This window comes from Nicotiana tabacum, chromosome 7 (genome assembly GCF_000715075.1).
Source record: "Nicotiana tabacum cultivar K326 chromosome 7, ASM71507v2, whole genome shotgun sequence".
Lineage (NCBI taxonomy): Eukaryota > Viridiplantae > Streptophyta > Magnoliopsida > Solanales > Solanaceae > Nicotiana > Nicotiana tabacum.
Genome location: NC_134086.1, coordinates 142,336,500 through 142,362,271, shown reverse-complemented (window position 1 = coordinate 142,362,271; position 25,772 = coordinate 142,336,500). Strand labels below are relative to the sequence as shown.

General features: G+C 39.5%; 1 protein-coding gene across 1 annotated transcript; it reads left to right on the top strand.

Moving 5' to 3' along the window:
• The first annotated feature begins 683 nt into the window (after positions 1 to 683).
• Positions 684 to 5,560, top strand: LOC107797680 (protein LNK4). Its single transcript, XM_016620590.2, has 6 exons — positions 684 to 1,052; positions 2,081 to 2,442; positions 2,593 to 2,839; positions 3,957 to 4,076; positions 4,166 to 4,278; positions 4,737 to 5,560. The coding sequence occupies exons 2-6, from the start codon at positions 2,090 to 2,092 to the stop codon at positions 4,942 to 4,944; spliced, it is 1,041 nt and encodes a 346-aa protein (XP_016476076.1). The 5' UTR covers positions 684 to 1,052; positions 2,081 to 2,089; the 3' UTR covers positions 4,945 to 5,560.
• Positions 5,561 to 25,772: the final 20,212 nt, after the last annotated feature.

The window sequence follows — 25,772 nt, the reverse complement described above, 5'->3', positions numbered from 1 at the left end:
TTTGGATATCAATACAATCAAGAAAAAGAAATAATCGTACATAACATAATAGCTTAAATTTTGGGTATTGACGGTGTTAAAAATATTTACTCCTTCTGACTAATTTAAACGATAAGAGTTTAAAGTAAATTTGGGGCTTTCAAATTATTGGGGCCTAAGGTAATGGCCTTACTGACCAAACCTTTAGAGTTGACGCTGCTATGCACTAGTTAATATTCAAGCTGAATAAATTGAAATTATAGAACCGATTAAATAAAAATCGAAAGGGGAAAAGTCCAATCATACCGAATGTGATTAGGTATATGATTGATATACCATTTTAAGAAAACGAGTATAGAAAATACCTTAATCGAAATGACTAAAGACGAACACCCCTGCCTTACTTTTTTCCTTTGAGCATCACGTGATTGGGCAAGCTTGTATTATTCCAACTATTCCTGGCTGTACTCTTATTTTGTTGACACGTGTACACGGTTGATTACGTGGGCCTTATTTTCCTTCGCCACGCAACCAAGGAACCAATAACGTAATCTACGCCTCTTTGGTTTGTGGCTCACAATCATTTGCTTTACAATTTGAGGCTCATATTCTTCCATCTAAATCTGATAGCTGATTGGTCCACGTGTCACGTGCTTCCAGCTTTGCCCTTTAACACCAACTTGCTCAAGTTGGGGTGTGTGGCTATGTGAGGAAGTTAGATTCGAGGAATTTATGCTGATGGAAGGCTATATTCGTCCTTACAACTCTTAGCTGTAAAACAAGCTTTCATTTTCGTGGACACAAATAAAGAAAAATAACTCTTAACAGTATAAAAGGTCGATTAAATTTATAGCAATTGCAATTTACATTTACAATACCACTACCGCCTCTGTTTCCTAAAGTTGCTGCTAATATTGCGAATACAGAAAAGTATATATTAAGGTCCAAAACAGTTTCTTCAGTACTCTCATAAGCCAAGCAGAATTCTATCTTTACTTCGGCCTTGCTTTCCTCCATTTCTTGTGCTATTTTGGGAAAGTTCTTCATCCTTTTTTCTTGTAATTTCCTAAAAGGTAAGCTGTTTTCGTTCTTTTCAAAGTTTATACTGCGTCAATTTGCAGTTTGAGTAGGTCAATATATGCTTTGTTGTGTTGTTGAGGGTGGTTCTTGAGCAGGTTTTTAGTGAATTGAAGTTCAGTTATTTCAATTACAGATAAAGAAATGGAACTTATGGAAGAAGTTTGCAAAGTACATCTGCTACTGATTTGTTTGATTTTTTTTTTTTTTTTTGTGTGTGTATTTTCATCATAAAGTTTGAGTCCTTTTTAGCTTTTCTTTTTTTTTTTTGGTCAAGAAAGACTTTGACTTAGGCTTTTGATCTGGATAAGTTTGTCCTATCAAAATTTATGGTTGAAATAAGTTGATCAATTCTGTTTCCTTTCATCTTTTTTGCTGTTATTAGCGCTTCATGAGCAGTTCGAATTCTTGCAAATTATTATCTTTGTTCTTTTCTGAAATCTAAGCTGGTTAAATGTTACTAACATCCGTTTAACTGTCTCTGTTATTATTATTATTATTAATTTTTTTTTCCTTGATTAGTATCTTTGAATGGGGGTCTAGGTCTTATAATCTACAATAACTTGTAACTGAAATCTGAGATGAGAGTTTTCATTTGGTAACTGAGATGAGTTTTTATGTGTCCTGGGCCGAGGTCTACCGGAAATAGCCTCTCTACCTTCTTGGGGCAGGGCTAAGGTCTTAGTACACTACTCTCCCAGATCCCATTTGTGGGATTACACTGGGTTTGTTGATATTGTTGTTGGTGGTAATTGAGATGAGAGTCTCTCTGTATGTGTATTGGGAAATGACAAATAGGTATGGGAAATAAGTTGATTATATGTGTGTTTAGCTTTGTTAAGATCTATTTCAATGACTGTGTCTTGAACTTGCACTTATCTAGAGATGAGAAAGGAGATGAGTAACTTCTATCAAGCTTGGGGGTTATTAAGCTTTCTCAGTGATGTGCTATGTTGATTTCTCAAATCTTTGTAGCTGCTCCAAAAATCTGCATATTAATAACATTTGATTGCTATTTTACCAGGTTGGTCTTATGGAGTGGTTTTCTCGAGTTGATGTTGGTGATCTTGTTGTTCCTAAAGGCTTAGAAGATGGTTTTCCACAATCTCCTGACAGCTGGTCACAGTGGGACTCAACACCATTTGGGAATTTCAAGTCAGAAATGAAACGGAACAATATAAGGTCAAACGTTGGATCTGAAGATTGTAAAGTGACCAGGAGTGGCGTTGACATGAAAAACTTGGGAATTCACGAGGAGAATTTTGATACTTTGGCTAGCCAAGATTCATACTGTGATATGGACCAATGGTCCTCATATCCACCTGACCAGCTGGATTTTCATCTTGATAACTTGGCCTCGATGGATCAGTTGGATGATGTGTTCCTGTAAATCTCTAACTATTATTGAATTATTTCGGTCTATAGATGTTGAATTGGATGGGATAATCCGGGTAGTTGGTATGCCACAGCAGGCTTACATATTCATTTCTCATCTCTCTCGAATGACTGATTAAGTTCTTATACTCTATTATGCAGAAGTTCCTTACTCGAAGAATGTCCAACTGGAATGGATGCTTCTGATGAGTCATCTGATTTATCAACAAATTCACAGTGCAGCGTGCTGCTGGCTGATAATCAAACAGGAGATGAATATTCAAATCCAGAGCATGTGACAAGCAACGGTTGTAGTGCCGAGAGTGCCAAATATTACTATGCACATGCTTTTACTTCGCCAATGGATTGGGAGAGTCAAGAAATTAATAATTCCCATTTGCAGGAAAAGGTGATGCTTTTGCTCATTTTTGTTTCTGAAGGGCATGAATTTTCATGTAGCAACTCCATTCAATTTGTGAAGCTGGAGTTGAATCATCAACCCCAGAAGAACTTAAGACGTCACTGAATCTAAATTATGTCATGTGAGATCTATGACCATCTAGCTGGACCAGCCGATAATCTAATTGGTCCAAGTATTTATAGTGAGCTTCAGTTCGTTGTGATGTCTTACATGAAAAAGTATCTTTGGCTCACATGGAGTTTTTAGTTTTGCATTGAGGCAGATGCAGGGAACAATCCAGGTTACGTCTCTTGCTTTTCAGTGGAAGGAAATATTGGGAATATTTGACTTGCATTCAAGCAGGGGCGAACCTTGCATGATTTTTGAGGGTTGAACTAAAATTTGAAGGTACAAAATCATAACATCTTAAAAATCTCTAGAAGAAAACAAATTTGAATTTTCTCTTTCTGGGAAACTGAGGTTGGAGCAGCTTCCCCTCTTTCTGACCTATGGAGGTCCGTCCCCGCATAAAGATGGCTTAGTGTGGCAAACTTCATGTTTGTGGGTGATGTATATTTGGATAACGTTGAACAGAAAAATGTTATGAACGTGGTGTTTGGTTTCAAGTTGGTTTCAAGTATTAACTGAACTATCATTTGTTATCACAGACTAATGTGACCAACTTGAGACAGATGAAAAACTATAGGAAGTTGTTGGGTTGAATCCATCTATCTCATTATATCATCATTTTTATCGTTCTCTTCGAATCTGGATCATCTCTATGTTAGTTTAAGAGCTGTCTGTTGCTAATGGATTGGACTTTTTGTGCTTTGCATTGCCACTTCCCAGCTTAAACATTTCAATTAAGCATATTAATCATCATCTAAGGGTTTGCTTTTGGGCCTAAATCTTTGTGTCAGTGTGAACAAGTGATGATTTTTTAAGCTTTTGCTTTCAGTGTGAACAAGTGATTTTTTTTGGATCTTCCTCTCATGGTAATTAGTAGAAACATGTGCATACACGTTTATTCTCATTTATGTCGAGGTACTTTCATTTCAACTAGTTTAAGTGCACTGCTTAGTCGATCTGGGTTCCGAATCTAAATCTTTAAATTTTTATGCTCTAGGCACCAACTGCAGAGGTTGCTGTGAAATTGGAGCATGATAGAGGAGATAGTAGAGTGAGTGACGAGGATATATCCACGGAGCAATCTGTCCTACAGCACCTTGAAAGTCTCACAGCTCAGGTAATGAAGGCTTTAAGTTTTGGGCTTACCACCGTAATATTAGCAGCAACATGACCTTACTGAATTTGTACTTATCTTGATACTACCAGTTGACTGAGGAAACCAGAATCTGTTTCCGGGATTCTCTATACCGTCTTGCAGATAATTCAAAACATGATGAATGTCAGAGTTGGAATGTTCAGTCAGATCAAAGTTCTAGTCGGTGAGTGCGCATGCTCATTAATTGTTTTAATTACTGAAATAGATTAGAATTTTGTGCTTGTTAGTCGGTTGTTACACATGATGTTGTGGTTCATGATTAGAGAGACTATTATGCATATCTTTCTATCTGCTCTGCCTGGTTTGCTAGAGGAAATTATACCTTGTTTTAGTAAAAGCTTCATTGTTTCTTGTACTTCCTATGCTCAAAATTTTAGTAAAAGCTTCATTCTCTAATGTACTGTCTGTGCTCAAGATTTCACTGGTGCCATTGGAAATGGACAAAATAAAAGAAAAGGTGACTGTAGAAGTTCATTTGAAGATGAAAATACTCACCTTAATAACCCAAAGAGGAAATTCAGCATGAAATATTTGTCGCCTTTAGATAAAAACTAGATTGGAAAGTATTGTATTTCTGGAATTAACGTCAACATTTTTCTCATATTGAAAAAACAAAACCAGGTTAAGCAAAGAAGAGACAACAGAATTGCAGACAAATGTTATTGACAGAACTGTTGCCAACCTATTGTTCAGCAACATAGATTTTGGTGCTTCTGGAGGCTCATCTTTGGACTTGACAGAAGTCACCGACACAAGACAGCATTCAGGTGGTATGTTATGGCATATTGCCGTTTCCCAGGGTTGTGATGTGCCTACTTTTGGCGGATAGACGGTGCATTCTTGACTCTGCTCAAACCTTTCTTGAAGTGGAACGGTGAAGTGGGTTGATTGGCGATACTCTGTATCCTAGTGCTTATGCTTCCTTCAAAGATATTACAGCACGGTCGTCTTATGTTATTTGGCCTGATCAGATCCGGCTAAGTTTTGACAAAAGCTTGTATTGTAGGCATGAGTAGAGACTAAATGCAGCTACTTTTGCGTCTGCTAGCTGATCAGTTATTTCTTTCATATGATAGCGTTGGCAGAGGACCATCAGCTCCAAGAGCTCAAGAATCAGGAATACTGTTTTGTGTAGGAAAAAAGGTAAAACAGTTGAATCCTGGCATTTCTTTGGACTTACAGGAGTTATGTAAGTGGCGAAACGCTTTAAAGGGGCCCCTATTTTTTTTTAAGGCTCCAGACATCTTACTTAAGGAAGAAACTTTCCGTGTTCTTTTTGAATGTTGGAAACTGCTAATTTCTTCCAATTTGCGTAGTTTCAGTTGTTTTAGTTCTTGGTAGGAGTTGATGGAGTTGTAATATATTAATTATTTTGACACTTCATAAGAGTAAACATGAGACTTGGGCAAGATTGAGTATGGTATGGACATACTGTTGATCCTTAATTTCCTATTCCCTCCTTTTCAATTTACTATTTTCTTTTTGGTACGGCTCCTTTTCAATTTACTATTTTCTTTTTCGTCCGTACTTTACTATTTTCTTTTTCGTCCGTGCAAAAAAGAATGATCCTTTTTTCATATTTGGAAAGAATTAACCTTTATGTAATGGTTTATAGTCGCACACAATATATGTGTCACCTTTTACATCACAAGTTTAAAAAAAAAATTCTTTGAACTCCGTGTCTAATCAAATAAGTTCACATAAATTGAAATAGAGGGAATATTTTTTTTGTTCGAATATTTAGCTAGCGTTTCGTTGTAGATTCCCAAATTTGTTTTGAAAAATCTGATTTGTGTGAAGTTTGGTTTGAAGGTGAAAATGTGTTTGGATATGCGTTTTTAAAATATTTTTTCGAAATTTATTTTGGAAAAATATGTATATTATTAGTGTTTGTAAAGATTTTGGCCCAAATCAGCTATTGAGCTGGTTTTGGGATTTGGGATTTAAGATTTTGCTAAAAAATGGGCAAAATGTAAGGCCAAACATGCGTTTGTTAGGCATTTCAATTTATGTGGCAAAATTGGTCATTATCTGGACAACTAGATCTTGTAACACATCCTATTAGCATGTATATATTCAACCTAGGCTAGGCCGTGGGAACGGTCATATTGTCTAGTTTGGGTGCCCCGGGTTCTCCCTTGCTGTTCATTGTGATGGCAAATCATGCGTAAGGATTTACTCATTATTTTTGACCCAGTCAAGAAGAGATCAATTGGAAGATTTAGTACAAGTAATTGCTTTTTCATGAAGTACGGGGTTACATGAATGTCTGTTAAACGTGGTTGAGGACAGACAACGATATGTAAGAAATTAAATTGGACAACCAAACGAACAATCAACCACTAACATATCAATTTGGCGAGTTTCCTTTTTGCCAGCCACCCGTCCATAGCAATAAGTTTGTTTACCCGTAAAACAGTACAATTGAATTTATACGTGATTTCTAGATAAGTGAACTAATTTGATCCTGAAATACTAAAATAATTGAAGAATTATATAATACTTAGCCTCAGAATCAGAGGCGGACCTATGTGGTGAGGTGAGGGGTCACGTGATTCCGTTAATATCGGCAAAAACCCTGTATATATATATATATATGACCCCTTAAATATTTTAAGTGTGCCCCCAGAAATAAAGAGGCGGATGAGAGAAGTAGTTGCTTTGGGGCCTTAAATTCCCAACTTTGTTGGGGACGTATGTTCGAAACCCCCTTTGGCCTTTTAGCTTTTTTTTCCTCCTTTCTATTTTTATTCTTTGAGTACAATATAATTTATATTTAATAGCAAATTGCTTTATCTATTACTTTATCTCTCTTTTTTTAATTCAATTATAATTTAGTACTAATTTATAATAGTTAACTTAATTAATATTTTAGTTCTTTGATTACAATATAATTTATATTTAATAGCAATTTTTTTTTACTTTTATCTTTTTTTTATTTCATTTATAGTTTAGTACTAATAAACAATAGTCAACTTAATTAATTTTATTCCTTCTCTTCCCATAACACTCATTTTGCGAAGAAATCTCTTTTTCTCTTATATATATATATATATATATATATATATATATATATATATATATATATATATGTTCAATTTTTTTTTCTTCTTTAGAATTTTATCGTTGGTGATTAGCATACAGTGGTGCCCCGTCGCGCTCAAATCCTGGGTCCGCCTCTGCTTACTAGAACTAATTAAATTGAATTGACCTCTGTGTATATATATAAATTGATGAGATCAAAAGGCGAGAAAGTAAAATTATATTAAGCTTTGTATGGAATGTAGTGTAAGTTAGCCAGAAAATTCGTATCCTTTACAATGGTAACTGGGTTCGCTATTTATAGTTGTGTCTAGGGAAGGAGGTCCTAGGATCGTGACCTTCTTTAATGTCAATTATGAGGGTCATTGATGAAGATGTAACGGTGAACATAAATGCCAAATTCTTTGTGACGGGCCATCGTCCTTAACGCCGCAGAAGGACTTACTACACCTTTATGAACATTATCCCTTCCGGTGACAAGCAGAATAACTGTCTTCGATTTACGGTCATCCCCATCTTGGGTTCCACGTGTCTTTCCTTTAGATAGACCACGTGTCATATCATATTTACTCTATACAGATAGTCCCCCTACTTTTCGGTGACATAACTTTTGTGTCTCGGGAAGTTGGTAGGAACACTCTTTTGACGGGAGTTACTATAACTCCCTCTGCAATCTTCTAACGGTTGATTAGACGCACGTCTCTCTGCATTTACTGCCCCGAACACGCGTCATCCCACGATTCAGCATAGCTTTTGCCGATTACCGAGGTAATCATGGCTATGAATTTAGCCGCCAAAATTTTACTTATATGCATCATCCTTCTCCTATGCACTTCATAATTTCTCGAACTTCTAACTTGCATCTTTGTTCTCCATTTTTTCTCTAATTCTCTTCAAACAAAAAACCTTTCCTTCTTCTATTCAATGATTTCCTCTTCAAAGTGTGCTGGTTCTTCAAAGAGCAAGAACAAAACCAAAGACTCTACTCTTCCAACAGGGGGTTCCATCATCCCCAGAAGTCTTAATACCACAAAATATTTCGAAGAGAAATTCCCTACTGCTAACCCTCGTACATGGCATGTCCGTAGGTATCCTTCTTCTATTCGTCCTTCTAGTATTCCTACGGTAAATGAAGACTGTCGTTGCCATGAGTTAGATATTATTGCTCCTGAGTTAGATTCCGTGATTCCGGAGTTTTGCCTCAACTACCAAATATGTTTGGCATAAGTAAGTCTTTCTGTGTGGAGGACGGTTGCATGTTCTCGGCGCTTGTACCAGGAGACTGGAGGAGAGCTAACCTTAACTCATATGATGAATCTCTACTCTCCCAAGATTTTTCATAGGGGAATGATAAACCTCTATAAACAGGGCCACTAGACTCTATTTACCAACATGGATGATAGTAATGATTGTGGGTGGACGGAACAGTTCGTTGCAGTTGCCACCAATAAAATCATTCCAACAGTGGCTTCATCCTTTCCGGCTGCTTGGAACCGCACTCGTAAGATTTTTCAATTAATATTTCCCTTTACTAAATATTCTTTTGTGGCCGCATTGACTCTTCATCCCGTCACATGTTTCAACAACTCGATGGGTCCCACCGGTGTTGTAAGGTTTGGACTGGTGGGTTCAGAAGATCTTGGATGTTACGATGCCCGAAACTCGTTTGTGGAAAGTAATGGCCCTTAAATATGGGTGCAAGGCCAAAAATTATGGTAATTTAAACTTACCTTATTTCTATTTTTTATATGAAGAACTTGTTTGAACCCTTATGACTTGTTCATGAAATTATATCTACCTGCGGGCTCTGTTGTTGTCCCCGAGGAGGACGTCTTGGTTGATCCCGCTGATGCAGCGGCACTTACTCGAGCAGGTATCTCCAGGCCTATTTCGGGCGCAAATGTTTCACCACGGGGTCCCCGTCCGGAGAACAAGCAACCAAAAAGAAGGTGTTCTTTCGTGGCCGGGGAAAAGAATAAGAGGGCGAAGACTATTACCCCTAAGTCGTCTCCGGAAGTTGTGATCACTACCCCTCCTCCTGGGCCGATCTAGACACCATAGTGGTCAACAATGATGGAGAAGCCAGTGATGATGGGGTTTCTCTACACAGAAGGCGACGTTCATCATCAACTCAACATAATGCTCAGTCTATTAAGTTAGCTACTCTAATCGAGGATTACGTCTCGGCGCTCTGGGGGAGTTTGATTTGGTAGAAAATGTCAACTCCCGTTATCGAGTCCTAACTGTTGTGCCCGGTGCTGCAAGGTTGAGTACTGAGTCCCTGCCGTCTTTGGTTGGCAAACATCTAACTACCAACATTCCACTTGATGCAACTGCTTCATACCCTTCAACTCCATTAGCTTCATCCCCGTCTTCACCAACACCAGCAACTGCTACATCACTTCCATCTTCATCCACTCTCCCACCAGTAATTTCTACATCATCTCCACCAGGCACATCTGATCACGAAGGAGATGTTCCTCCTCCCCAGTCCCCAGTTCATGGGAATGTAGGGCAAAATTATGCTGCCCTTTCTGAAGATCCACAGAGGAGGAGGAATATTACCTCTCGGTCTCTACCAGGTGCAACCTGCTTTCTCGGCCGGTGGAGCTTGCTAACTATCTGAAGCCTCTAGCTTCAGAGAAAGATTGGGGAGAGATTCAAGCACTCTCGAGGGAGTGTTTGTTGAACAATGCCATACACAATGCTATAGTGGTGCATTCCTTTCTTCCTTTGCTATTTCTTCTACTTCTATATGCTAAGATTTAGTTCTCTTGTTTTGTAGGCCAACTTTCTTTCTTCCAAGGGCCTTTAGAGATTGATTCGTGAGAAGGAGGAACTTACTTCTGAGCGGGATCAACTTTTGTTGGAACGGGATCAAACTATTCTCCGCCTCTCGGAACTGGAAACCAAAGCTATTGAGGCTAATATTTGGAGCTCGTTTGCAGCAAAGCGAGCAAGAGGTAGTAACCCTTACCAAGAAATTAGCCCGCTGAGGGTCAGATTTGATAACGTTAAGGGTAAATAGGGCTGAAGTCCAGGACGTCGTTCTTGTTGCAACCGAGCACGAGGTTGTCACTGCTGAAAAAGTGACCGACTTGGAGGCAGCCTTGAACTCCAAAATCGAAGAACTTGCTGTTGCGAGGGAAAAACATGCCCAGTTGGAAGAGAAGCACAGGAAAACTATCGAGCATAACAGGCTCTTTAGTTCAACTTTTCGCGACCTTGATGTTAGCCTCAGATCTGTTAGGTATTCCCAGGAAAGCATTTATGTCGAGCTAACTCAACTCAAAGAAGAACTTAAGCGCCGAGCAGCTTCCTTCATCATTGAAAAAACTTATGCCATGTACAACATTAGGAGAAAAACCTTGGACAAGGCCAAAGAATGTATCATTGACTTTGATGCCGAAATTTCTAAGGCCCGAGAGCTTGAGTTGGCTGCTAAAAATGGACTCCCGGTGCAGTCTGATGCTCCAGGTTTTTCTGGTTTCGGTTCTGAGTTTTTGGGAACTGAAGAAGAATTGGAAGGTGACGATGCTGAAGACCAAACTGGGGAAAATGTCGAGCCATCAGTGGATCCATCTACTTCTCCCCGAGGCGTGGATACTTCTCTTCCTCCTGGTTCCAGAGATAGTGCAGTTTAGCTTTTTTTTCTTTTTCCCATTCTTGTACTTTTTGCCGTTTTGGAACGTTCTTTAAATAAAGACATATTTTTGCTCAAGTATTTTTTGAGTCTTACTTTCGTTTAAATATCCATGCAAATCTTTAACTTTTTCACTTGCTTAAGAATTCTGCTCATGTTTTTCTGTTCGCGTTTTAGTATGTGTAATCTCGGATGCATTTTGCTCGAAGTACTTTGGTTTCAAGCATTATTCCCTTTTACGTGAGGGTTTCTATAAGTATTTGCACAAATTTACTTTTTGCGTCCTTTGGTGTACGTCTTCGGGTGCATTTTCCCCCGAAGGCATTTTGATTCCGGGCATAAATTCTTCTGAAACCAACCCTTTAATGTGAGGGTTTTCGTAAGAGAGGGACCTCTTATATTTTCGGTGCTCTTAAAGAAGACGTCTCTTGTTCATTACGACACTAATATTTTAAGTACTTGTTTAACTTTCAAATGACAAAATTAGTTCATTGTTCAGATAAGAAACAAGATAAAAACAAGAGGATTTCATTTCATATAATTCCTTCTATTTCAAAACTACACAAGCATTTACTGTGCTAAAACAAACTGCCATTACTTGTGGCTATCTTGTAAAACTTATTTCTACGGGGTTGGCTGCACAGTCCCCCGGTTTCCTGATGATACATTTATGTTTCTAGATTTTCGTTTCCCGATTGACGTGGCAGTCAATGTTGTGTATCTTCATATCATTCTCCCCAGTGTTCGAATGGGAAGAATGCAAATTGGAATACTGGAAGTCTTGTGTCTTCAAAGACTCCACCAATGAATTGCTAGATAATCCTTAACTCGGCAACACACCATATTTCCCCTTAGGAATCCATTCTATCAAGCAAAAAACTATCTAACAATCCTCTAGTAGTTTGTGCTCGTGAATGTTCGGGTAAGCTTTGTTTGGTAGCAAACTAAACTTCCTAGTGGGAATTTGCTACTGAGACAAAGATTATCTAACTGTCCCCGAGTGGAAGCTTACTTGTTTTCCTTGATATAAAGGTCTTATTGCCGCTATCTTTATAGTATGCTTTTTATCGCTGCCTCATTAAAAACCTTGCCAGAAAATCCCAATTGGGACAAAAACTAAACGAAAGGAAAAAGAGTGCAGCACATACTTTCCACTAGGATAATGTTCATCAGCAATAATATCTTTTGAGGTGTGCTACGTTCCATTTGCTAGGAAACTTGTCTCCATTCTGATTCTCCAACTCGTATGAACCTTTCCCAGTGATAGCTGAAATCCAGTAAGGACCTTCCCATGTTGAACCCAGCTTCCCCACGTTGGGCTCCTAGGTATTTTGGGTTACTTTCCTTAGAACCAAATCTCCGAATTTGAAATAATGGAGGTTGGCTCTTTGATTATAATACTGCTCCATTCTCTACTTTTGAGCTGCCATTCTTACACGCGCCAAGTCCTTGCGTCCCTCAAGCATCTCTAAGTTGATCAACATTGCTTCGTTGTTCGACTCTTCATTTGCCTGGAAATATCTCAAAGTAGGTTCCCCTACTTCCACCGGGATTAGAACTTCTAAATTGTACATAAGAGAAAAAGGAGTTTCTCTTGTGCTTAACTTGGCCATTGTTCGGTAGGCCTATAGAACTTCGGGCCATTTGCTTTTTGTCGCTTCCAAACTTTTCTTGAGGTTTGGAATAATCATTTTGTTCATTGATTCTGCTTGACCATTTGTGCTCGGATGGTAGGTTGAAGATGTGATCCTTTTTATATTCAAATCTTCGACGAACTTTGTAACTTTTGCACTGATAAACTGCGGCCCATTGTCGCACGCTATCTCTTTTGGTATTCTGAACCTGCAAATTATATTTTCCCATAAGAAATCGACCACTTCGCATTCTCTGTTCTTCTGATAAGGACCTGCTTACCTTTTCGGGAGCTGGTGTCAGCGGTCCGACAATATCCATCCCCCATTTTATGAACGACCATGGAGACAGAACCGAATGTAAGGGTTTTGCCAGTTGATGCATTAGTGGTGCGAAGCGCTGGCACTTATCATGTTTTCATACGAAGTCTTCAGTATCCCATTCCATGTGGGGCCAGTAATATCTTGCTCGTACCAACTTCAGAACCAAGGAATCTGCGCCCGAGTGGTTGAAGCATATCCTTTCATGGACCTCTCTCATGATATAGTTAGCTTCAGATGCTCCTAAGCATCGGGCTAGCGGGCTTTGGAAAGATTTTATATACAATTGGCCTCTCTTAAAGCTGTATCATGCAGCTTTTGCGCGTAACGCCCGTGATGCTTTAGGGTCTTAGGGCAAATTCCCATGCTCGAGATAGTCGATTATTTCATTTCTCCAGTCCCAGACCAAGCTAGCCGAATTTACCTCATAGTAAGCATCTATATACAGGACTGAGTTCGTCAGTTGTACTAACGTCCCGGACTCTATTCCCTTTATTTCCATTGATGATCTTAAGTTTTCCAACGCATCTGCTTCTGCGTTATCCTCCCTTGGGATATGAGTAATTGACCATTCCTGTAATCGCGCCAACAAAGCCTGGAACTTTATCACGTATTGTTGCATGTGTTCTTCATTAGTGTCAAAGATCCCGTAGACCTGATTTACCACCAGCTATGAACATTTCATTTCGATGACCTAGGAGTCAAGTCCTCGAGCCAATTCAAGTCCTGTAATCAAAGCTTCATACTCTGCTTCATTATTAGTTAAAGGGATTGTTCTGATGGCTTGCCTCAAATTTTCTCCCGAAGGAGTGATTAAGACTATTCCAAGTCCGTACCCTTTTACGTTGGAAGATCCGTCCATAAATAAGGTCCAAACTTTCGATGTCGATTCTGACACCGTTGCTGCCTCCTTGGTTGCCATAAGCAGTAGTCCCCGACTGAAATCGGCCACGAAGTCAGCCAAGACTTGTGAGTTAATTGCAATTCTTGGTTTGTATTCTATGTCGAACTCACTCATTTCGATGGCCTATTTGGCCAATCTGCCCGAGAGCTCGGGCCTATGAAGGATGTTCCGCAAAGAAAAAGTAGTCACCATAGCTATCGGGTGGCATCAGAAATAGGGCCTCAATTTCTGAGAGGCAACTATGAGAGCTAAGGCCCGTTTTCCAAATGTGGGTAGCGAGTTTCTACTCCTGTTAAAATTTTGCTAACATATTAAATAGAAGATTACGTACATACGTCCTCACGGACTAAAACCGTACTTACCACAACTTCCGAAACCGCGAGATAGACCCACAATGTTTTGCCTTCTTTTGGTTTTGAGAGAAATGGAGGGCTTGACAAGTACCTTTTCAAATCACTCAAAATTGTTGGCACTCTGGTGTCCATTCGAAATTATTTTTCTTTTTGAGTAATGCGAATAAACGACGACATTTTTCTGACAACCGGGAAATAAACCTGCTCAAAGCTGCCAACCTTCCTGTAAGCCTTTGGACTTCCTTTACGCTTGATAGTTGATTCGGGATGTCTTCTATGGACTTGATTTTATTGGGGTTTACCTCAATTACCTTTTGCGAGACCAGAAACCCCAGAAACTTACCAGAACTAACCTTGAACGCGCATTTCTCGGGATTAAGTTTCATGTTTTGCTTCCTCAGGATGTTAAAAGTTTCTTGCAGATGTTTGAGGTAGTTGCCTACATTCAAAGTCTTAACGAGCATATTGTCTATATAAACTTCCATAGTTTTTCCTATTTTATTTTCAAACATCTTGTTCACGAGTCGTTGATGAGTGGCTCCAGCGTTCTTTAATCTGAAGGGCATCACATTATAACAATATGTACCGAAATTCATTATAAATGAAGTCTTTTCCTGATCTTCCGGGTTCATCTTGATTTGGTTATACCCGGAATAAGCATCGAGGAAACTCATTAACTTGTGACCAGGCGTGGCATCAATCATTTGATCGAATATTTAGCAATGGGAATGAGTCTTTCGGGCATGCTTTATTAAGATTGTTATAATCTACACACATACGATATTTGATGCTTAATATCGAATCAAACCGATATTAAGCAAGTGGGTTACCTCTTCTTTGATGAATTTATTCTTGGCTTCGGCAATAGGGCGCTTCTTTTATCTTATAGGAGGTATGTTGGGATCCAAGCTTAACTTGTGCAATGCTACATCCATTGGGATACCTGTCATATCCTCGTGCGACCATGCAAAACAATCAGTATTAAATTTAAGAAATTCAATAAAACCAGACTTGAGCTCTGGGTGTAGTCCTGTTCCCAAATGCAATTTCCTTTCAAGAAATTCTTCGAACAATGCAACTCACTCCAGTTCTTCCACCATAGACTTTGTTGTGTCTGTCTCTTCTAGAAATTGGAAATATCTCGACACCTGATAATGTTCCGACGACTCTATTCCTGGGCTAACATCTTCTAGCTCGGGAGTAAGTGCCGGATCCTGTAATTGCTATGTCGCGTGTTTCTTTCCTTTACTAATGGAAACCGAAATTTCATTCATCTCCTTTGTTGCTGGTTGGTCACCCCTTATCTGCTTGATTCCTTCGGGTGTTGGAAACTTCAGCAAATTGGTGCTATGTTGAGGGTGCAACATTCATCTCGTGTAGCCATCGCCTTACCAGGATAATATTGTATATCGTGTCACTATATACTACTTTGAAGAGAGTTATTTTCATTACTCCTTCAGTGTTCATGAGCAGCAAAATCTCCCCCCAGGTCATTACGCTCGCGAGGTTGAAACCAGCGAGGAGCTTTGTGGCCGTAATAATGCTTCCGGTGAGTTTAGCTTGCTCCAATACTCTCCATTGTATGATATTAGCAGTACTTCATGGATCCACTAGAACATGTTTAATTTTAAAATCTAATACATTTAAAGAAATTAACAGTGCATCGTTGTGCGGTAGTAGCAATCTGTCTGCGTCCTCCTCCGTGAAAGTGATATCATCTTCTCAAAGCCTTTTACTATGAGTTATTGATACTTTCTTCTTCTTTGCTGCCGAAAATGTGATCTTATTAATCCTATTCCCTCCAAAGATCATATTGATCATTAAGCGTGGAGGTTCTTCTCCTGCTTTCGAGGGTTCCACGTTGTCTCTGTTATGACCATAGTTGTTCTTAGCTCGATCACTTACAAATTCTCTTAGGTGACCATTCTTCAATAGTGTTGCCACTTCTTCTCGGAGGTGTCGGCAGTCCCCTATCTGGTGGCCATTCGTCCCATAGTATTCACACCATAAGTTAGGATCCCTCTTACGTGAAACGAATCTAATTGGTCTGGGGAACCATGCCTCTTGGATGTTTCTCATGGCTGCCATCAATTCCACTATATTGACATTGAAGTTGTATTCCGATAAATTGGGGTAAGAAGGATCTAGAGACCCCAACGTTTCCTTATCCTGTAGTGATCTATTGTTCCGCCCACGAATGGTTCTTCTCTTAACGATGAACTTGTCTGCTGTCCAAGAGCCTCTGCCACGGCCTTCGACCCGTTCGTATGGCAAAAACCAGCCCCTCGAAATCTGTCTGTCCGCATCATAGTTATCTTTTGATTTTTCTTTATTCTCCTCCAGTCCTTTGGTCGATGGTGGAAAGCCAACTTGATCATCTTCAATTCTTATCTTTGATTCATATTGATTGTGGACATCTGCCCAAGTCGTTGCTTGAAACTCAAGAAGGCTTTCCTTCCCGGGAAGCGTCTGAACTTCTCGGATTCGATCCCTTAGTGAATGCTTCAGCCGCCAATTCATTCGGGATAGCCGGGAGCACCATTCTTTCCTTATGGCCCCGACATAGGCCTTGATGAAAGAATTCGCGAGCATCTCAAAGGAATCTATGGATTGCTCGGGTAATAATGAATACCACATCAAAGCTCTCCTCGTGAGAGTTTCTCCAAATTTCTTTAGCAACACAAATTCAATTTCATGAGGCGCTAAATTATTTCCTTTTACCCCATCATGTAGGTGGTAATATGCTCTTGAGGGTCTGAAGTTCCATCATATTTTGGCACTTTAGGCATTTTAAACTGCTTGGGATTAACTCTGGTCCTGCACTCGGCTTGTACGACAATTGAGTATACTTCTTTGAATCCAGGCCCTTCAGTACTGGTGGGGCGCACCTGGGATTTGGTCCATCTGTGCCTTTACTTCCCTTATAAACCATAAAAGTTTGTTCTTGAAAGGATCATTCTCGTTATTGAGACCGGATCCACTCCCCCCAGCTCTATTAGAGCCAACTTCACCCCTGGGAGTGTTGTTGTCGATCCTCTGCGTTGTTTGATTTGCGGGGACACTTGGAGGAATTGGATCTCATCTGTTTGCATTATTCAAAGCCCATGACAGTGCCTGCTTCAACTCTGCCATAACCTTGTTCTTCCGCGTGAGATGTCTTAGGATGATCGCATGTTGCTCTTGCAAGACCCTTACCGCATCAACGACGTGCTCACCATCAGCATCATTGGGAGTTGGCTCCCAAATCTGTCGAGGATACTGCCTATCATGCACCGGTGTGGCGTCATTCCTCCCATTGTGGGTGTCATTGATTGAGTCCTCGAAGTGAAATTGATCTCCTCGAATCTCAGGGTTGTGCTCATTGTTAACGGTGATATCTGCCATTTCTTATGATTTTCTTTCTAAGACAAAATATTCAAATCACGTTAGTGAAAAAGGCAAGGATCACCTTAATTACACGGCTGTCTAGGCCCCACTGTAGGCATCAAACTATTTACCTGTAAAATGGTACAGTTAAATTTATATGTGGTTTCTAGACAATTGAACTAATTTGATCCTGAAATAATAAAATAATTGAAGAATTATGCAACACTTAGCCTCAAAATGTAGATGAAATAGCATAAATGATAGTTCCGGGAACAAGGTTTCTGAGCATAGCAATGATGAGATCAAAAAGCGAGAAAGTAAAATTATATTAAGCTTTGTATAGAATGTAGTGTAAGTTAGTTAGGAAATTCATGTCCTTTACAATAATAACTGGGCTCACTATTTATAGTTGTGTCTAGGGAAGGAGGTCCTAAGATCGTGCCTTCCTTTAGTGTCAATTATGAGGGTCATTGATGAAGATGTAACGATGAACATAAATGCCAAATTCTTTGTAACGGGCCGTCGTTCTTAATGCTGCAGAATATTCTTTAGTAAATGCTACCGGGCACAGAGCATTTAATACACATTTATGAACGTTATCCCTTCCGGTGATCGCTGTGTTCGGTCTTCGGCCAACCCCATCTTAAGTTCCACGTGTATTTCCTTTAGATGACCATGTGTCATATCACATTTTACCTTATACAAAATTGTTTTTTTAAATAACTATAAGTTGGTTTTACTTGTACGTATAATAAGATATATACCTAGCATGACATGATAATGTCTATTTGTGCATATCATAAGGCCATTCTAATCTTTTCTGTATATATCGTTGAAGTAAAACCTCATAATAATGCATTGAGAGTTATCATTTTTTGACTTAGTAAAGAAAAGTTTATTCCTTTACTAGTGTTTCGTGAAATACCGTGGATGCATGGATGTCGGTAGAACGTAGGTTTTGAAGAAGTAGCAATATTGTATGGAAAATGAATTGGACAACCAAACTAAAAACTAACAATCACTGATCATATATCATGTCAAAATACATGCATTAATTCAACCGTTTATGGTTCCTCTTTTGGTCCACTATTCAACAGTCGATATATAGGTCCTCCCTTTGCATAGTTTAAACGTGATAGAAATAGAAGTGGATTCGGGATTTAAATCTTATGGATTCAACTTTTAAAATATTATACTCATTAGATTTTTAATGCTATGGATTCATATTATACTTGTATAGGTCCAAATTTGGTTGATCACGGCTACTGTCAAATACGACAAAAGATGAGGTCTTCACAGCATGACGTCCTATGGAGGACGACGACGACCGACAACGGATGAAGGACGTATGACTTTTGTAGTAGTGTCGGTCTAACAGGGTGCATTAGGAATATACTTTCAAATATTCCCTACGGTATGTCTCCTAGGGTTCAGAAAGGGGTTGTCCCTTATATATATAGGAAGGAAGTAACCTTGTAAGGCAAAGACTTTTTCGACTAAGAACTTCCTTTGTAATATTCACTCGACATTGGTGGTGATCATTTTTTCACACTTAATCCTTCTGTTTCACGAGATCAATAGATTCTATTTACCTTGTTCATCCCTCATGTCTCTCATTTTGGAGTTTATTGTGCTTGGCTGAGATTTACCCTTTTATCTTCTTTAATTGATTTAACCAAAAAGAATTCAATATCTTTTGGGGCAAATAATTTGGCGTCGTCTGTAGGAATTTCTCTAGCTAAGATTATAGTTTCATCCAGACTCCTGAAAGGGATAATCACTTCTTCCGAGCTTGGTACAAACCAATAATGGCAGGGAAAGGAGATGCAAGGCTAAAAGCCATAGTAGGCGTCGCAGCCAACCTCCTAGACACCATCAACGAAGATAGCAGAGAGGATCACGAAAATGAAACACCAAACATCACGCCCGGGGGAGACACTTCACCTCCCCTACACAGGAGCGTGACCTCTTCATGCGAAAGAGAAGTCTTCACATCTGCAACAGGAGAGGCACCACCGGTAGTAAGAAGACTACTGGAAGAATGGCTAACAAGTGCTCTGAACACCACCCTTGATAAACCCACCCAAAGGGATGATAGGAATGTGACACATGCAGATGTCACAATAAGCGAGGGTAAGCAAGATGCCCCCCCTCCCACGTACAGGTAACACTTATGTTGCTAATAACGCAAGCAATGATACGCTTGCAGTCGTTTTCAAGAAAATGGAAGAGATGGAAAATGAGAATAAGGCACTCCTTGACCAAATGAAAGAATACCAAGAGAGAGTTGACAAAATACCAGGCGGTCAAAGTTGCTGCCAAAACATGATATTGGGCGATTCATCGAGCAACCATACAGTGAAGAAGAGGCCTCATACACCATTCCAAAACCTTCAAAATGCCGCCTTACTTAAAGATATATGATGGTACTACTGATCCAGAAGATCACATCATCTACTACGTTACAGCCGTAAAAGACAACGATCTCTCAAAAGAACAGGTACCATCGGTGCTATTGAAAAAGTTCGGCGAAACCTTAACAGGGGGAGCCTTGACATAGTACTCTCAACTACCAGCACGCTCGATAGCTACATTCGAGGAAATGGCAGATAAATTCGTCATCGCCCATGCTGGAGCCAAGAAGGCAAAGGCAAGGATAAATGATATATTCGCCATCAGACAGATGCACAGCGAGGGACTCAGGGACTTCTTAGATTAGTTCAACAGGGTGAGAATGAGCTTGTCGAATGTGTCGGAAGGAATGGTTGTAGCAACCTTCCAGAACGGATTAAAAGGAACGGGTCGAGGGCAACCAGAAAACTGCTAAGCAGGCTCATGAAATACCCTCCAACTACTTGGGAAGAAATCCATAACGCCTAATGCGCCGAGGCACGAGATGCAAAGGACAATTTAAATGGCCCGACCCAAAGGTTGACATCACTCCAAATCGAAGCAAGGAAAGATCATCGTAACAACGGTCGAATAGATCAGTTGGGGACCCGTTCCGGTCGGGAAAGGCATCAACCCTACATCAGGACATCGGTCCCGCCTCCACCACGATGCACGGATGTTCCTCCTCGACACATTGTACCATATCGACACGAGAAAGGTATGCCTCCACTTCTATCCGCTCACAATTTCACCAAGAAAGGGGTTACAAAACCGAAGATTACTTAGGATTACGACAAGAAGTAGTACGAATGCTAAACTAGGGTCACCTGAAGGAGCTGCTGAGTGATCGAGGACGGACTATCTTCGCCCGCGGATGTGAACAACCCCAAGGACCTCCAAAATAACCTTCTCCCGCTCACACCATATAGATGATCATTGGCGGGGCGACGATGCAGCGATCAATCATGTCAATTTCACCACCACACATAAACTCAAACGATCAATCACTCACGAACGGTATGATGACCTCGAAGACAGTATCATCTTCGATAAATCAGATACTGACATTGAGTGGACCTCAAGGGAAATAGTGCTACCCGTCCTACCCAGAGGAGTCACCCTAGAAAAAACATTTCACGTCATGAACCAGGAAATGGCTTACAACGCCATCATAGGGCACCCATGGATACACGCCATGCGAGCGATCCCTTCCAGTCTCCATCAAGTGATCAAGTTTCCTACCCCATAGGGAATATTCAACATTCAAGGGGAGTACCGCACCGCACAATAATGTTATCGCATCGCCCAAGATTGCGCACACACCCAATAACTCAAAGAAGCAAATGTGGAAGCATAGCAATCAGCAATGTCGGGAGCCAAACCTAACGTGCAGGCAGACGTTATCAAGGACCCCGACATCGTGGAAGCATCTGAATCAACGATAGAAAATCTTAAACCTGTCCTACTAGGCGGTCGACAACACAAAAAAGGATTACATCGGGCACAACCTCTCGGAACCAGGTAAATTTCATAAGTTCTTGACTAACCATGCCGATCTGTTTGCCTTCTCCCATGCAGATATGCCAGGCATTCCAAAAGATATCACCACCCACAAGTTAAACGTCGATCCCCTATATCCGCCAGTACGTCAAATGAAAAGGAAGTTCAACGCCCCAATCAACGAAGCCGTCAGCAAAGAGGTCAATAAGCTACTCGCAAATGACTTTGTTCGGGAATCGAAATATCCTCAATGGGTCGCCAATGTGGTCATGGTGAAAAAGAAAAACGGAAAATGGTGAATGTGTGTGGATTTCACGGGCCTGAATAAGGCATGTCCGAAAGATGCTTTTTCATTGCCACACGTCGACCAACTCATCGACGCAACATCAGGACACGAGTTGCTAAGCTTCTTGGATGCCTATTCGGGTTATAACCAGATCCTCATGGAAGAAGAAGACCCGGAGAAAACCACTTTCATCACTCACCAGGGAACATACTGCTACAGAGTGATGTCGTTCTGACTAAAAAATGCGAGCGCGACATATAAGAGATTGGTCACCAAAATGTTCAAAAATCAGCTTGGTAAAACAATGGAAGTCTACATCGATGATATGTTGGTTAAGTCGAAGAGGAAAGAAGATCACATCGGTCACCTAAAAGAAACCTTCGACATATTGAGACGGTACGACATGAAACTAAACCCTAAAAAATGCGCCTTTAGCGTAAGCTCGGGAAAGTTACTCGGTTTTCTAGTGTCACAAAAAGGCATCGAGGTCAACCCGGAATAGATCAAGACCATCGAAGGAATACCCAAAACATTGACCAGCAAAAAGCAGGTACAAAAATTGACGGGACGAATAACGGCCCTATCAAGGTTCATCTCACGGTCATCAGATAGGTGCCATAAATTCTTTAATGTATTAAGGAAGGACAACGGGCTCCAGTGGAATGCAGAGTGCATCGATGCCCTGAGGAAACTAAAAGCGTACTTGTCTTCGCCACCCTTACTCGCCAAAGTAGACCCACGTGAGTGCCTCCTAGTCTACCTAGCCGTATCCGAAGTCGCGGTAAGTGCAGTTCTAGTTCGAGAAAGCCAAGGTACGCAATCTCCAATTTACTATATCAGCAAAATCTTAATTGACGCTGAAACAAGGTACCCCCACCTTGAAAAACTGGCTCTGGCACTAGTCGTAGCTTCACGAAATCTTAGACCATATTTTCAGTGCCACCCCATAAAGGTGGTGACAAGCTTTCCTCTCAGGAGTATCCTACATAAACTCGAATTATCGGGTCGGCTAGCCAAATGGACCATAGAACTGAGCGAGCAGGATATAACATACCAACTATGAACCGCAATAAAGTCGCAAGTGCTCGCCGACTTCGTCGCTGATTTCAGCGCAGAGATACTGCCTAAAGTCGAGCAAGAAGCACTTCGCACTTCACCTGAGCAATCCGACCTCTAGGTCCTCTACACCGACGGCGCGTCCAACGCGATGGGATCAGGACTGGGACTCATACTCGAGGTCCCAATGAGAGAAGTGATTCATCAATCTGTACGATATCTTGAAATGACTAAAAATGAGGCCGAGTATAAGGCCGTAATTGCAGGATTAATATTGTCCCTCAAGTATGGTGCTCGACGGGTCATCCTTCGCTGCGACTCTTAATTCATTGTGAACCAGGTTACTAGGACTTTCCAAATTAAGGAACAGAGGTTGGAGAAATACCAAACTACTGCCAAAATTCGACGAATGCCGATTCGACCAAATACCCCGAGCATAGAACATCGAAGCAGATGGTATTGCCAAGCTGGCAGCGACAACTAGAAACATCACCAAAGAGAACGTGGTCACCCTTCTCCACTCATCAATAGACCAAGTCGAGGTACATTTTATAAATTTAACTTGGGACTGGCGTAATCGTATCATATCATATCTGTCACACCTCCTTTTTCCGCGCCCGGGAGGCGCGTGGGGGAGTTTTCTCCAATTGAAGGACAGTCAAAACGGGATTTATTTAATTTCAGAGTCGCCACCTGGGAATTTTAGGGCGTCCCAAGTCACCGGTTTTAATCCCTGAATCGAGGAGAATATGACTCTGTTATTTATTCTGCGAACCAGAAATCCTGAGTAAGGAATTCTGTTAATCCGGAAGAAGGTGTTAGGCATTTCTGAATTCCGTGGTTCTAGCACGGTCGCTTAACTGTTTTTATTATTGGCTTAATTATCTTGATTTTACTAAATACGTTTTTTATTGCGTGATTCTACTACTGCTTTTTACTTATTGTTTACAATTATATGGGCGAATTACGCGTACGTATATTCGTATTCTATATTTTTATAATTACCGGGAATTGTGCCATGCGTACGTGTACACAATAAAATTGTTATAGTTTTTATTAACAAAAACATATGTTCGAAATTTAAAATAAAATCAGGAACATCATCACCCTTGTATTTAGACAATGAACTGCACATCTCAGGTTATATGAAATTATTTTAACATCCTTGGAAAAATCCTTTTCTTAAATATTCGCTCGAAATTGCGCGTACGCATAATCCGAATTTGGTTTTTTTTTTAAAAATATAATCAGGGTACGCGAACGCATCCCTAATCGCGCAAAATATTTGTAATGCTATTATGGATTTTTCAAAAATTGTTTATTATATTCATACATTTTTTTATTTTTTATTTTTGTGAGAATCATGAGAACTCCCATTTTAGAGGCCCTTAAATTCTTTGAAAAGAATTCACAATCTATTAAATGTTGCCCGTTGATTATAATTTTCGAGTATAAATTATATTCATCCCGCTATTCAAATTCGAAGAAAATAATAAAAATAGGATTTTTAACAAATACAACATATATATATATATGCCAAAGAATGAATTGTGTATGAAACTAAAAATGATTTATAAAGGGAAGAAACATTTTTCAAGAACTTTATTATTTTTATTTAGTGCAAGTTTTATTTCTACTTACCATTGATATAAATTGTTGCAATTTGTTCTTATACATATCATCTCATTCTCACATACTTGTTTTTAATCCAAATTATAATTGCTTAGTTTATTTATAACGCTAAATAATCAAATTGATGAGAAAGGAGTTATTATTCGAATTGATTCAATAAAATTGTATTACATACAACATAATTGCGCGTCTAAACATTCATAATATTCTTAACACTATAACGAGCTATACCAACTCACCTTACTCATATGATTATAAATATACCTGTCATCATGCCATATAATAGCTTATATCAATCTAAACAAAATCATATTATTATTTTTTTTACAAGATATACTACTAATGTAACTTCTCAATACTTCCATTCTACTTTACATTTAGCTAAAGGTATTATGGGATGTAATCAATGGCCCATTTTCATGCCATACTCCCTGTTTTGACAACTCACATATAACTACACTAATGAGAAATTCTAATATAGATAATATTATTACAGCACTTATATGAGTTTTAAAAGAGAAAAATCAACTACTAATTATCATGTCAAACATACTACTATATTAACCAAACGCAAAACAAGACTGAACTTTTAAAATAACGAACTTAGACAAAATAAAAATAGAATTGCAATTCAAGCTTCATTGATTCGTCATGCTGAATCTCTTTCCAACATAGAATCTAAAAGATAAGTACCTGGAAATGAAGGTAGAAGAAGTAAGTTTTAGCAGTTGCAGCAGTAACAAAATACTGGCAGAATATCAGTATTTCCACAGATTTGAGCAATAATAAGACCCGAGAAACCCAAATTCACAAGAGCAATGCTTCTTAAAGAATTTCAGATTTTTAAAACCAAATAGTATCAATACACAGACCCGGACAGATTCCAAAAAGAACAACAAGGTTTCAGATTTTTCTTTTCTTTTCTGGTGTCTGTTTCAGCTTCACTGGGTGAGTGTTCCTTTTTGTTTCTTTTTCTTTTCAAATTTCTGTTTCTGATTCTATTTCTATCTCTTTCTTTCTTTCTGTTTTTCTCTTTCCTGAACTTTCTTAAAATCTGATTTTTTTTCTCTTTCAAACTCTTCTCTGAAGAAAAAACTGATTTCTCTTTCAAAATCTCTCTGCAAAAAAACTGATCTCTCTTTCAAAATCTCTCTCAAAAAAACTCCTCCCTAAATCAGTCCCAATCCCCTCTATCTTATACAGGTCTGTCCCCCCCTTTTTAAGTGCTGCCCGGACCCCCTTCTTCTTTTAAAATCAGAAAATCCCATTAAAAATCTGCTTTTACTACTTTAAGTCCCATTAAGTGATCTTTTTCCTGATTTTCAGCAGTCCATTACCCTTTGTTTCCCATTATCACACTAAATAATAGCCATTAACTTTCCACTTTCAGCCCACTACTATTATCACATTACCCTACTGTTTCTATCCCAGAAATACCCTTGAAAATCCTACTGTAATTACAGTTTTTTAAACTAAAATTCAGAATCTGATACAAAACAGATTAAAAATCTGTTCAAACCTAACTATCAACC